Source organism: Oryzias latipes, chromosome 13 (genome assembly GCF_053564925.1).
Source record: "Oryzias latipes strain Hd-rR chromosome 13, Olatipes_Hd-rR_3.1".
NCBI classification, from domain to species: domain Eukaryota; kingdom Metazoa; phylum Chordata; class Actinopteri; order Beloniformes; family Adrianichthyidae; genus Oryzias; species Oryzias latipes.
In genome coordinates this window covers 34,838,978-34,852,487 of record NC_136249.1, presented here as the reverse complement: position 1 = coordinate 34,852,487, position 13,510 = coordinate 34,838,978, and the positions used below count along the sequence as shown (strand labels likewise).

At 43.3% G+C, this 13,510-nt stretch overlaps 1 protein-coding gene across 7 annotated transcripts in view; it reads right to left on the bottom strand.

Annotated features, from left to right (window-relative positions):
* The window catches only part of si:cabz01090165.1 (leucine-rich repeat and fibronectin type III domain-containing protein 1-like protein), a 275,238-nt gene that overhangs the window by 34,735 nt on the left and 226,993 nt on the right, over positions 1-13,510 (bottom strand). For all 7 annotated transcript variants that reach the window (XM_004075203.5, XM_078929781.1, XM_078929779.1 and 4 more), the window contains 2 exons: positions 8,966-9,227; positions 7,087-7,287 (listed from right to left, as the gene is read on the bottom strand). In XM_004075203.5, coding sequence (XP_004075251.1) covers positions 7,087-7,287; positions 8,966-9,214 — 450 coding nt within the window. In that variant the 5' untranslated portion in view covers positions 9,215-9,227. The remainder of the gene's footprint in view (positions 1-7,086; positions 7,288-8,965; positions 9,228-13,510) is intronic.

Sequence of the window (13,510 nt, the reverse complement as noted above, 5' to 3'; positions counted from 1 at the left end):
TAAGCGGACATTCAAAATGGAGAGGAGTGAAAACGTGTGGGGAGCTGAAAAAACAAGATGTTTGGGTTCAATGAACGAATGAAGACATGTTTGAAAAGGAAATAAATAAATAGATTATTTTAATAAACCAAGGGGTTTTTACCAAATGTCTCCAAAAACCATCAAAGAGAAGTCTAGTTAATTTATGTCATTTTTATTTGACACGTATGGAGAATAACTCGCCATCTTCAAAGAGCTGATACTCCCATAAATGTATATCCACAGTATTCGACATATATTTATACTTTTATATCTGTGCTGGTGTAGATGAAACATAGAAGCTGGAAGTCAAATGACGCCCCACCACAGACAAATGCTAGGGCAATCTGATCAGTCGCTTTTTTTGTAATAGAGTACCCTGTTTTTCAGAGTATAGGTCACATTTGCTTTGCAGAGTTTGGTTGGAGGTGGGACTTCCACTCAGGTGCGTCATAAGTGATTTTTGAAAATGATAATAGGCTCATGTGTTTGTTATCTTCCCACTAACAGCCACAAGAGGGCGCTGTGGCACTTGCTTTTGACGGCCATAAAAGGAAGAAGCATCTGTAATTGTTCAAACTTGACACAGAAGAAGAAGAATTCAGCGTGTTAGTGATTTAGAGATTAGTTAACTTATTAGCATGTCCTTTTTGCGATGCTCATCAGAAAAATTGTTCATAGGTTGCGCTACTATGCTACGAGACATTTGTTCACCTTTCAGCATATCCCTTCAGGAGTCGCCATAGCAACTTAGCTTCCACTGATTTCCACAGGTGGCTTGACAGAGATTTTTACGCCGGTTTCCCCATCTGACACAACCGGGCTGGGGGAGCCAAACTTAGCCTCCCTTGTGACTACATGGTTCGGCAGAAATGCAAAGGGTCTTTCCCATGAACCCACACTGGATTAAGCTCATCGCCCCCCCCCCTCCCCCCCTCCCGGTGGGCGATGAGCGAACCCTGGTTTACCATGCGCCAGTTCTATATGTAGCCAACCGAGTCATCCAACCGCCACTCGCTAACATAAGAGACGCCGCAGTTGTGTCCGAATTCCCCCCCCAACCCCTATATAGTCCACTATGTAGCGCGTTCACCATTCTGTATTGCTGTCCGCATCTACAATTCCGAAATCCAGAGCCCTAGGAATTTCCCAGAAGTCTCTGCAATAAACCAGTGTGCATCGATGCTCACGAGATTGGCGTATATAGACCACAATGCATTGCGCCTGAAAATGTTTGCCAAAAAAATGTATTTAAATGTATTTTTTTAATAAGTCATCAATGTTTCTATCAATCTAGCCACAGGGGTTGCAAGCCAGTAACTTCTGTGCCGGTCCCAAGCCCGGATAAATAGAGAGGGTTGCGTCAGGAAGGGCATCCGGCGTAAAAAAATTGCCAAAATAACCATGCGAATCATCCACAACACTGTAGACATACCGGATCGGTCGAGGCCCGGGTTAACAACGACCGCCACCGATGCTGTTAACCTACAGGGTGTCGGTGGAAATTTGACTACTGTTGGTGGAAGAAAGAGGGGAGGCAGAAGGGTCCGTGGCCAGAGAGAGAAGGGAAAAGGCAGGAACATAGGTTTGAGAATAGGGACTCTTAACGTTGGCACAATGACAGGGAAAGGCAGAGAGCTGGCAGACATGATGGAGAGAAGGAAGGTAGATGTACTGTGTGTGCAGGAGACAAGGTGGAAGGGCAGCAAGGCACGTAGTATTGGAGGAGGATACAAACTGTTCTATCATGGTGTTGATAGGAAGAGAAACGGGGTAGGAGTGATTCTGAAGGGGGAGTTTGTAAACAGTGTTCTAGAGGTGAAAAGAGTCTCAGACAGGATGATGAGCCTAAAGTTAGAAATTGAAGGGGTGATGGTGAATGTAGTCAGTGGGTATGCGCCACAGGTTGGCTGTGAGTTAGAAGTGAAGGAGAGATTCTGGAGTGAGTTGGATGAGGTCATAGAGAGTTTTCCCAGAGGAGAGAGAGTTGTTATTGGAGCAGACTTTAATGGGCATGTTGGTGAGGGCAACAGAGGTGATGAGGAGGTGATGGGCAGGTTTGGTGTGAAGGAAAGGAATCTGGAGGGACAGATGGTGGTGGACTTTGCGAAGAGGATGGAAATGGCTGTAGTCAACACTTACTTCCAGAAGAGAGAGGAACATAGAGTGACATACAGAAGTGGAGGTAGGAGTACTCAGGTGGACTACATCCTATGTAGACGAGGTCATTTGAGAGAGGTTAATGACTGCAAAGTGGTGGTAGGAGAGAGTGTAGCCAGACAGCACCGCATGGTGGTGTGTAAGATGACTCTGGAGGTCAGGAAGAAGAAGAGAGGGAAAACAGAAAAGAAGACCAAGTGGTGGAAGCTACAGAATGAAGAAACTTGTGAGGAATTTAGGCAGAAGTTGAGGCAGGTCCTGGGTGGTCAGGATGAGCTTCCAGAGGACTGGGAAACTACAGCAGAGATTATCAGGGAAACAGGTAGGAAGGTGCTTGGTGTGTCATCTGGAAAGAGGAAAGACGGTAAAGAGACTTGGTGGTGGAATGAGGAAGTACAGGAATGCGTCCAGAGGAAGAGGTTGGCTAAAAGGAAGTGGGATGTAGAAAGGACTGAGGAAGGTAGACAGGAGTACAAGGAAGCGCAGCGTAGAGTGAAGAGAGAGGTGGCAAAGGCCAAACAGAAAGCTTACGATGAGCTATATGACAGGTTAGACACAAAGGAAGGAGAGAAGGACTTGTACAGGCTAGCCAGACAGAGAGACAGAGATGGGAAGGACGTGCAACAGATAAGGGTGATTAAGGACAGAGATGGAAAGGTGCTAACAACCCAAGAGAGTGTACAGAAAAGATGGAAGGAGTATTTTGAGGAGCTGATGAACGAGGAAAATGACAGGGAAAGAAGGGAGGAAGATGTGGGTGTTGTGGAGCAGGAAGTAGCAGAGATTGGAAAGGATGAGGTTAGGAAGGCTCTGAAAAGGATGAAGAGCGGAAAGGCCGTTGGTCCTGATGACGTTCCTGTGGAGGTATGGAAGTGCCTAGGAGAGACAGCAGTGGAATTTCTAACAAGGTTGTTCAATAGGATTTTAGAGAGTGAGAAGATGCCTGAGGAATGGAGGAGAAGCGTTCTGGTTCCGATCTTTAAGAACAAGGGTGACACGCAGAACTGCAGCAACTATAGAGGAATAAAGTTGATGAGCCACACAATGAAGCTGTGGGAAAGAGTAGTGGAAGCCAGGCTTAGGAAGAAGGTGGAGATCTGTGAGCAGCAGTATGGTTTCATGCCCCGTAAGAGCACCACTGATGCCATTTTTGCTTTGAGAATGTTGATGGAAAAGTACAGAGAAGGTCAGAAGGAGCTGCATTGTGTGTTCGTAGATTTAGAGAAGGCGTATGACAGGGTGCCGAGGGAGGAGCTGTGGTACTGTATGAGGTGGTCTGGAGTGGCAGAGAAGTATGTCAGAGTAGTTCAGGACATGTATGAGAGAAGTATGACGGTGTAGGTCAGACAGAGGAGTTCAAGGTGGAGGTGGGACTACACCAAGGATCAGCTTTGAGTCCTTTTTTGTTTGCTATGCTGATGGACAGGCTGACAGACGAGGTAAGACAGGAATCTCCCTGGACAATGATGTTTGCGGATGACATTGTAATTTGCAGTGAGAGTAGAGAGCAGGTGGAGGAACAGCTAGAGAGGTGGAGGTTTGCTCTGGAAAGAAGAGGTATGAAGGTCAGTCGTAGTAAGACAGAATACATGTGTCTGAACGAGAGGGATCAAGGTAGAAGCGTTAGGTTACAGGGGACTGAGGTGAAGAAGGTGCAGGAGTTTAAGTACTTGGGGTCAACAGTTCAGTGTGATGGGGAGTGTGGAAAAGAGGTGAAGAGGCGAGTGCAGGCAGGTTGGAGCGGGTGGAGGAAAGTGTCAGGAGTGTTGTGTGACAGAAGAGTGCCAGCAAGACTCAAAGGAAAGGTGTACAAGACAGTGGTGAGACCAGCTCTGCTCTATGGGTTAGAGACGGTAGCAGTGAGACAGAGACAAGAGGCTGAGATGGAGGTAGCAGAGATGAAGATGTTGAGGTTCTCCTTAGGAGTGACCAGGTTAGACAGGATAAGGAACGAGTACATCAGAGGGACGGCTCATGTTGCCTGTGTCAGCGACAAAGTCAGAGAAGCCAGACTGAGATGGTTTGGACATGTTCAGAGGAGGGATAGTGGATATATTGGTAGAAGGATGTTGGAGATGGAGCTGCCTGGCCGGAGGGCAAGAGGACGGCCAAAGAGGAGATATATGGATGTCTTAACAGAGGACATGAAGTTGGCTAACGTTAGGGTAGAAGATGTTCATGATAGAGTGAGGTGGAAAAGGATGATTCGCTGTGGCGACCCCTGATGGGAAAAGCCGAAAGAGAAAGATCAATGTTTCTATCTTCAGAAGATGGTGGATTCAAAAATATTCATCACAAAACGCTCAAATCAATTAGATTTTAACTTCATGAAATTAATGACGTCATATCCGGCGTTAAAAACAAAACAGAAAAAAGTAGTGAGCATTGTCTGAATTGCTTTTAAAATTCAGGGCACTATATAGTCCCGCACTATGTAGTTTTTTAGGAGTTAGGGTGGGAATTCAGACCTAGTTTATATTCATTAAGCTAGTTTCAGTTAAGGTGGTAAAATGTGCCTAAATTCTAGTTTATTATTATCTATTCTTTCAAGATTACATTTTTCTTCACGTTCCTGTATTTTGTCAAAAACATTTCTCCCAAAAGTGCAACTTTCCTTTTTATTCTGCTTATTTAGGATTCTGTGAAATACTCTGGAGTGACTTAAAGTCCAAACAAAACAGCAAAAGAGAAAACAGGACTGGCTGTTTTTTCAGACATTTGGTATCGAACTACACTTTCTCAAAGCTAGCGCGAGACAAACGAAGGCGCCGTGTTTACAAAGGACTGACGGATGGGGGTTTTGAAGCAAACGGAAAGTTACATCATTGTTGTTCTCCAAAACAAATCGATTTGATTTATTGATTTATTTCAAGCATTGTAGTCAAAGCAATAAAGCATTTACACATATTTATCAAACTCATTTCAGAAATGTTGAAATGCATAGATTAAAAAGACAAAACAAAAAAGTCACTTAAATCACATTAAAGACAGTGATCATTAACTAAAGTCAAGTAGAGCTTGATTTGATTTATCGTTTGAAAAGGAGCGGGAAGAAGCCACCTTAAATAACCCCACCCCTTCTGAGTTCATTCATTTGATAATTTTACAGTTTTTGTAATCCGGTTCTGATCCGATAGATTCTCTTAAAGTAACTAAATCCAGTGCCTGGTAATAAATGATTATCATCAGAACACATCATCACAATAATAATTGATTCCTGAACAGATGACAGTAGAACTGCTTGTTTACAGTAATTCTGCTAATGTTTTACTATGATGGACAAAAATATCTCCAAACAAACAATCTTCATTTTGAAATCCTATTTCTGACGCCCCATTGCCACGCCCATAGCCACGCCCACGGCCACGCCCATAGCCACGCCCCATAGCCACGACTTTGCAAAGCAGCATCATCAGAAATTCTGAAAGTCACACGTCATACTTTTAAATTACCGATCGATGTTATGTATTTATGTGATTTATGCATTTAAGTTTGTGTGTATATATATATATATATATATAGAGAGAGAGAGAGAGAGAGAGAGATAGAGAGAGAGAGAGAGAACTTTTACATACAACAAAATGTTAAGATAGAAAGAAACTGATTCTAAATGAATTTTATTTGGTAACCAGGCTCTTCATTGATTTTGAAATGACACGCTAAACATGGAGGCTGATGCCAAGACGGTGTGATCGAGAGCGTTTGTGTCTGAAGGCCTCCAGCAGAATGGATGGAGAACACTGGAGGATTACAGAAGCTGGTTCTCACACATCAGGGTAATACTAGCACCCTTGAAAAGGTTCTCAGAAGAATTGAAGCACATTTTGTAAGCTAGTAGACATACACATCATGGAGGCACGACTCGTTTAGGAGCAACATGAAGATTAGTTTTAAATTGAAGTTACAATTTGCAGCTAATGAGGGCCCGAGGCGTCCAGAGAATGCTTTCCATCTATGTTTATTTCACTAAAATGGCTTCAATTTCTCCATATTATATTCCTATACAATTTCCAATTAAAGTTCTGCATTTTGCTCAAATTTCCTGCTGTGAAAGTCTACCACAACTATTCATGTTTCCACTGTTTCTGAAACTTAAATGATAATAAAAATACATTTTTAATACCTTTTCTTCAATAAGTCTTTGAAGACTCATTTATCCAGGTAGATTCCATCACAGCAGTAGGTTTAAAGGTTGTCATCTGGACTTGGTTTTTAAAGTTAAAGACATTTCACCTCTTTTTCAAAACACTTTGTCAATTCGTCTGAATTGATAAAGTCTACAAAAACCATGAGCTTTTCTTCAAATAGATGCATTGTGGTGTATGTTAGCCAATTAAGTGAGCATCAATGCACACTGGTGGTTAGGTTGGTGCCAGTGTTTGGCAGCGAAGCCGCCATCACTGCGTGAATGGAACTGTGGCTGTAAGGCACTTTGGGGAAGGCAGAAAAGGTCTGTACAAGTACACACCATTTACTAGCTCTTTGGCAGAGACTTCTGGGAAATTTTTAGGGCGCCGGATTTAGGAATTTTAGATTCAGACACCCCCCAAAAAACAGCAAACGCCAGATATGGTACACTAATTAGTACTGAGGGAATCCAGACACAACCGACGCGTGGATATTGAAGTTACCATCTCCAGTCAATGCAGAGTGTTTATGATGATATAAGATCATACTTTAAAATGACAGATTGTTATGTTTTAGGATTTATTCACTTATTTTTTTGTTATCCAACTGTACTTTCAATGTATTTCAAGTTAAATAAAACCTTGTTTTCTGCTACAGATCCCATTTTCCACTGCCGGTTTAAAATCTATTTAACAGTTTAACGCCAGATATTTCGCTTCTGTGTTTACGTTTTTCTGCTACTTTAACTGTTTATGAAGTTAACATTCGCTGCGTTCTCACCTGGAAGGCTCCTTCAGATATGCTGTGCAGCTGGTTGTTGGCCAGGATGAGGTGCCTCAGGTTCACCAGGCCCTGAAAGTGGGAGTCGTCCAGGACAGTCAGGCGGTTGGCATCCATGTGCAGGGCGTGGAGCTCCTGGAGGTCAGCAAAGGTGTACGGCCTGATCTGGCTGATGGTGTTCCTGCTGAGGGTCAAGTGGATCTGCAGGTACCAACATTTACAGTCACTGTACTATTCTTCCTTTTTTTTATTCAATCCAATCAAGTGTTCACAGCGTCATTGGTAAAATGATATAAAGTTTAAGAAGAGTACATTTCTTCTGGCTCCACTGAGCTTCAAACCTGCTTGAAGGAAGAAGAGAATCCTTCTGACTGTCAAGAACCACATCCAGGAACCCAGAATTACATTGAAGAACCAAGAACCACATCCAAGAACCCAGAATTACATTTAATAACCAAGAACTACATCTAAGAACCAAAAATTACTTTCAAGAACCAAAAATTACATTGAAGAACCAAGAACTACGTCTAAGAACCAAGAATTACATCCAAGAACTATATCTAAAAACCTCTTCATTAATCAGTGAAAGTCAGCGTGGGTTTTAAACCAGTTTATCATTCATGAACAAAACTGTGCGTCTGCCACCAAACACAAAACCTCCACAGTGTGAGGACGCAAAGACGTATTCAATTGACTCTGAGAAAAGGTCAATGAGCGCCAACACGTTTGGAAAGGTGCCACTTTCAGCAGGGACACGTGTGGCGTTCTGCGGATGCTCAGTGATCAAAAGCTCATCTCCCGTGTTTCCGTGTGAGAGCAAACATCGTCAGTGCTGCTGTGGAGGCTCTAAAGAGGAAACGTTCAGACATGAGATCAAGATGTTGCTGTTTTTATGTGGCTGCTGCAGAGCGACTGCGGGGCGACTGCGGGGCGACTGCAGAGCGACTTTAGAGTGACTGCGGAGCGACTCCTGCAGAGCGTAGGGATCATTTGTGGAATTTGTCCCATTCTGTGTTGCTTTAAGGAGCAGATGTTTATCAACCGGGTTTGTCCCCAAACATCCATCTGATTTCTTGTTTTGGATTCTCAGAGGACGCTCCGACGTGCCCCTGAAAGCTGAACATTTTCTAAACTCCAAACACTTTTCAAGGCCACTACAGGCCTCAGTCTGACGCAGAGATAGAGCCTCACCTTCCTCCTCTCCTCATCCTCAACCAGAGGCAGTCTAACCTTATTTGGGTAGTAGATGCTTCCTGTTTGCTCACACCTGTGGATGTGATGTAGAACAGGTGAGGACCACCATTCAGAGTCCCCTGCAGGGGACTGTGGGGGCGACTAGTGTTGTTTCTGCTTTGATGCCCCCCCACAGCCACAACCTGACCGTGGGTTTGACCTTCAGCCAAATGGAAACGAACACAAACCACCAACGTTCTTGTTTCTGATTAGCGTCTTTGTAATTAAGTTTGATTTGTAAAACAGCGGGAATTTTTTTCAGCTTGTTTGAACCAAAATGTTAATGTTCAATATTCTGTGCATGATTTTGAGCTCAATAGTGAGAAAACATCTTTTAAAGTCACTCCTGGGAAATCCTCCTAAGGGTAGAAAAACACTCAATTTTTGTTATTTCTGTGAGCTTTTGTGAGCCTCAGCAACATAAAAACTTTCATGCCAAATGAGGTAAAAAGACCAAAATGATTCTTTGTTTTCTGTGTCGGTGCTGCTTCTGCAAACCCGTTGGATACTTCCCCCTGGAGGAAGTGTCAAGGGTCAGACTTTCAACAGAAACGAGTCAGACTGAAGGTGGCTTGGATGTGGTCGTCCTCAGACTGAACGCCGTGACTGACTGTGTGAAGGTGAAGGTGATCGCAGCGGCTCTGACCAGGCTGGACATGTTGGCGAAGTCCCGGTGCCTCAGCGTGGTGATGAAGTTGTCCATCAGCCTGAGCTCGGCCGTCTGCCGGTCGATGTTGGGCGGGACGAAGAGGAGGCCCGTCTTGGCGCACAGCACCGTGTAGGACGGCAGCAGGTTCTGGCAGGTGCAGCGCTTTGGACACAGCATGGAGGGGACACAGGGGGGGAAGAACAGCAGGACGAGGACGGGGCAGACCAGCGACGTGATGGCGTCCATGGCTGCTTGCCGGCTGCAAGACAGAAAAACCAAGCAGAAGTTGAGATGGGCGACTTTTTCCGCCGGGGTTCGGCTGCAGATCTAAATGCTTCTTACACTTCTGTGGCAAGCCATGATGGAGAAATGCTTCAACCATTTGGGCTTTTTCACTATTTCAAACAACACTTCTCATCTCCTTCTTTCGCTGAAACACAGCAAATGTTAAAAATGCAGCAAAGCAAGAAGCAGATATTTGCTGGAAAAAGCTTTAATTGCAGCTTGTTTTCAGAGGTTTTTTTGTCCCACACCTGAGAGTTGACGGCATTTCATCCACAGTCTCAGCAGGAGATGCTCTCTGCAGTTATCAGCAAGAAACCCCAATAATGTTTGTGCGCACAAAAATGTCAAATATTCCCAGGCAAGGCAATAAATGGACCAATCACGCCTCATTCTCTACCTAATAAATACGTTCAGGAGGTCTGAAGGAAAATCCTCTCAATGAGAAGGGAGGAGAGGAAAATCCTCCATGTTTTAGGATGAGGATGTGCAGAGCTGCAGATTTCCATGTAGACCTGCTGCAGAGTGAAGATGCTGCAATTGTAACACAGGTAGACAGACGCTTGTATTTGTGTGCTCATTCGATTTAAACTTCACCAAATCCTGGTCATTTAAATACATATATATACTTTATGACATGTTCATCTTGTTCATAATCAGGATGTGTATATTTTTTTGAGACATGAGTGCTCATAGCTGTACCTTCACTTTAAGCGAGCTTTCTGGCTTAAATCTCAGTTCGTGCTGAGACAACTGAGGAGAGGTAACACGATGGAGACCCACGCATGGGACGAATGCAAAACGCACACAACCGGAACCAAAAAAAACAAATCAACCAAAGATGAGGAGGGAAACAGCAGACTGAGGCCTGCAGCCGGAAGCTACGCTCCTTAGTTTTTCTCTTTGAATGCAAATGATTCCAACTTCAAGCACAGCCACAAACAAACATGCTTTTTTTTAAAACAGACTTGATCTTTTTTTTTTTTTATCCATTTTTTGAATGAACTTTCATTCTCTGAGTCAAAACCTTTGTTCTTCTGTTTTCTGAGCTGCTCTGCGTTTGGGTCAGGGATGGAATACAGGACGAGCTTCAGGGTAAAAGTAAGACAATCTTTGTAATAATCTGCTTTAAACAGAGTGCAGTCTGGACTACAAAAGTAGTTCTCATCATGCCTCACCTTCATTTATTCACCTTCTAAACCAAACATGTTAGGTATGTGTAACAAAAGAACAACAAAAATGTGGTTTTGAGCTTTAGGTTCTGAGCTGGATGTTTATTGCTTCCATTTCCTCCATTGGAGTTGAAATTTTTCAGCTTTCAACCGTGAGTGAAATCTCATTTTCTCCACAGAACCATGGATCCAGTCTCAGTGGTTCCCTTTTAAGCCAAGTCCTTGTTATGGTTTTTTTTGCAAGCCATGATCATGACTTTAAACAGGAACTTGTCCTCTTGTTGGTAACAGTCCTAGGTTTAGTATCCGTGGGTATTTCATACCCTACTATGACCTGCAGGGTTTTGATGATGCTCTGCCAGAAGGGATCAATTTTACTGCATGTCCAAAAGATGTGTGACTGATTGGCGCTCGCACCCCCACAGAGTCTCCAGCATTGTTGTGGAGTCCTCAGCTGTTTGCTCTTTATGTGGGGACTGATAAAGAACCTCGTTATACTTTTTCACCCGAATTCTCTCCATTGTCTAGAACTTGTTTAGGGGTGTTGTAGAAGGGAGATTGATTACCAGATCCTTTATCTTTTTTTTTTTAATAATCTATCTGCATCAGTTTACTCAAAAACCAAATGAAAAATCAATCCTCCAAAGTGCTTTTTCTTTTTCTACTTAAACACTGCTCATTCTGTGACATAATTAAAGGAAAAATGCAAAGATGGGATTCTGTTTATTCACTTTAATTGTCAAATTAGATATTTCTCATTGAATTTTGCTACACATCTTCTAAAGACCTTTTTGAAAATGAAATGACAGCATTTTCTTTATCATTTTAATTAGGTAACAGAATGAGCGGTGTTGAAGAAGAAAGAGCTTTTTCACTTTTTAATTTTGAGTCAACAAATGCAGCTTAGTTTTGAAAATGAAAAAGCGTTTCTGGTTTTGACTTTCAGTTTTAATTCTGCTACAGAGATGCTTCCATAGCAGCAAGGGGGTCACCTGCGCGCCCCGGTTCCTACAGGTTTGACCCGTTTTCGCCCGTATCCACATGTTAGGACAGTTGGGACTAAATTCTAAAAACCTATTTAAATATTTCATAAATGAATGTTCGGAACCAAAAAGAAAACAGAGAAACGTCTTCACAGCAGCTTTTTACAAAGACAGACGTTTTCTTTGTGTTTTTATGAGGGTTGAACGTTTTTAAAATATGTGCACAAACCCGTTAAGAAAATACAGTTCTCTGTGACACCAAGGTGACCCCCTGTCATTTATTTACACCCCCATCATCAATTATGGGAGTTAACACTGCAGGTTTTGGAGATGGATGGATTCAGCTGAGTTTCCTGTGAGGAGCCGGCTCTCTGAGGAGCACGGCTGCTTTGAACAGATTTAATTTGTTTAGTCAGGCCGGCTTAGCGTGAGAAAAATGCAAAGCAGCTTCATTTCCAGCTAGCAGCACTTCTCCATCTCCCCCCTCTCCTCTTTTGATCATCTGCTCCTTGGCTAAAAGTGGCTTTCATTTCACTCACAGTGCTCCTCGTCTCCATTCCTCCCATTAGACTCTACCTGCATCATCCCATCATCCCTCTCTGCCTCTCCTCTCAGATGTACTCCTCTCCTCTCCTCTCCTCCGCTACGACACAACAAACAGCAATTTGTTTATCTTTCCTCCCAGTCCTATCATCACTCTTTACTCCCATTTGAACTGCTGCCTCCATCCATCTCTTCATTCCTGCCTTTTATACCTTTAAGAGCATTCAAGCATCCATCTTCAGCAGCAACATCTTCATCATTTTTCCTGCCTTTCTCCCCCTCTCCTCACTTCATCATCTTTCTCTCAGAGTTTTCTTCTGCTGACTTCTGTTTGTCAAGTTTCCTTAAATTCAAATGTAGATCATCCACATTTGCATGCTGCTGGCCTGATTGTGCTGAGAGGATGATAATGAAATGTCTGATTGGAGGAAAACATTGGAATGTAGATGGAGATTGAACTGTGAGGATCATCCATCTGTCTTCCAAACAAAAAACAGAGCAGCAGATTCTTCTTCCTCTTCTCAATGTATTTATTTTAGAGCAGAATCTCAAAGAGTTTTATTTCCTCCAACCCAGAAGTTTCTTTCTTTTTTTCAAATGGTACATGATGGAGTTTAAACAGGAAAACCTGGTTTCAGCTGCTCCTTTGGACTTCCTGCTTCTTTTGGAGCTGAACACAGACTCCGCCCTCAATCTTCTGCGCACACTCATGTTCGGTTTGGACGTGTGTTTCCCAGCCCCCGGTCCCATTTGTATCCTGAAAGTTTCCATCCATCCAGCTTTAGGGCACCTGTGGACTGCTGTTGTCAGAGGCGGATGATGAGGCGGGTCAGGTGTGTTTGAGCAGACATGCGGCTGATTGAAAGGTGTTCAGCCTTGGAGGCGGGGCCTCTGGTCACTACTCTGGGGGTTACCGTGTGCGCTTACAGGAGGGTTACTTCTTTAAAGTCCCACTCCGATCATCTCTGATCTATTTCCAAAGCCTTCCCAGTGGTCTTTTATTATGATGATGCCGTTTCTGCAGAGCAGCAGGAGTTCATTAGACATTCACCTCTGAGATGTGGACGGGACTATTGGCGCAGAGCAACCCGGCCCCGCCCTTCCTCTCCCTTTTGCTGAGAGCTGTCTGTTTACATGCTCTCCCACTAGCTAGCAGCCCCTCACATCCCCAACCTAACATTACTACTACATTAAAAACTAAGACATTCATGGATCTATTCATTTATAAGTGGATGCATCAGAATGGGGCGGAGCAGGCAGCTTGTGGTCCCGCCCACGTCACAAGATCTTTTTCAAACAAAATGTTTTTTTCATCTGCTCCTGATTCAGATGAAAAGGCCACAGTTCTATTGGTGAAGGTGTGGTTTAAGAGGTTAATCCAGCTTGATTTGCAAAAAAAAAAAGAGAAAAAAAACATAGCTCTGAAGGGAAACCTTACAAAAATCAAAGTTGACTTTGTCCTAAATGCTTCAAAGATCCATTCTGATGAAATCTGTGCTTTTGCTCTTTTTAACATGTGTGGATGCAGAAAAATAAGCAAAAAGAGAATGTTTTTCATTAAA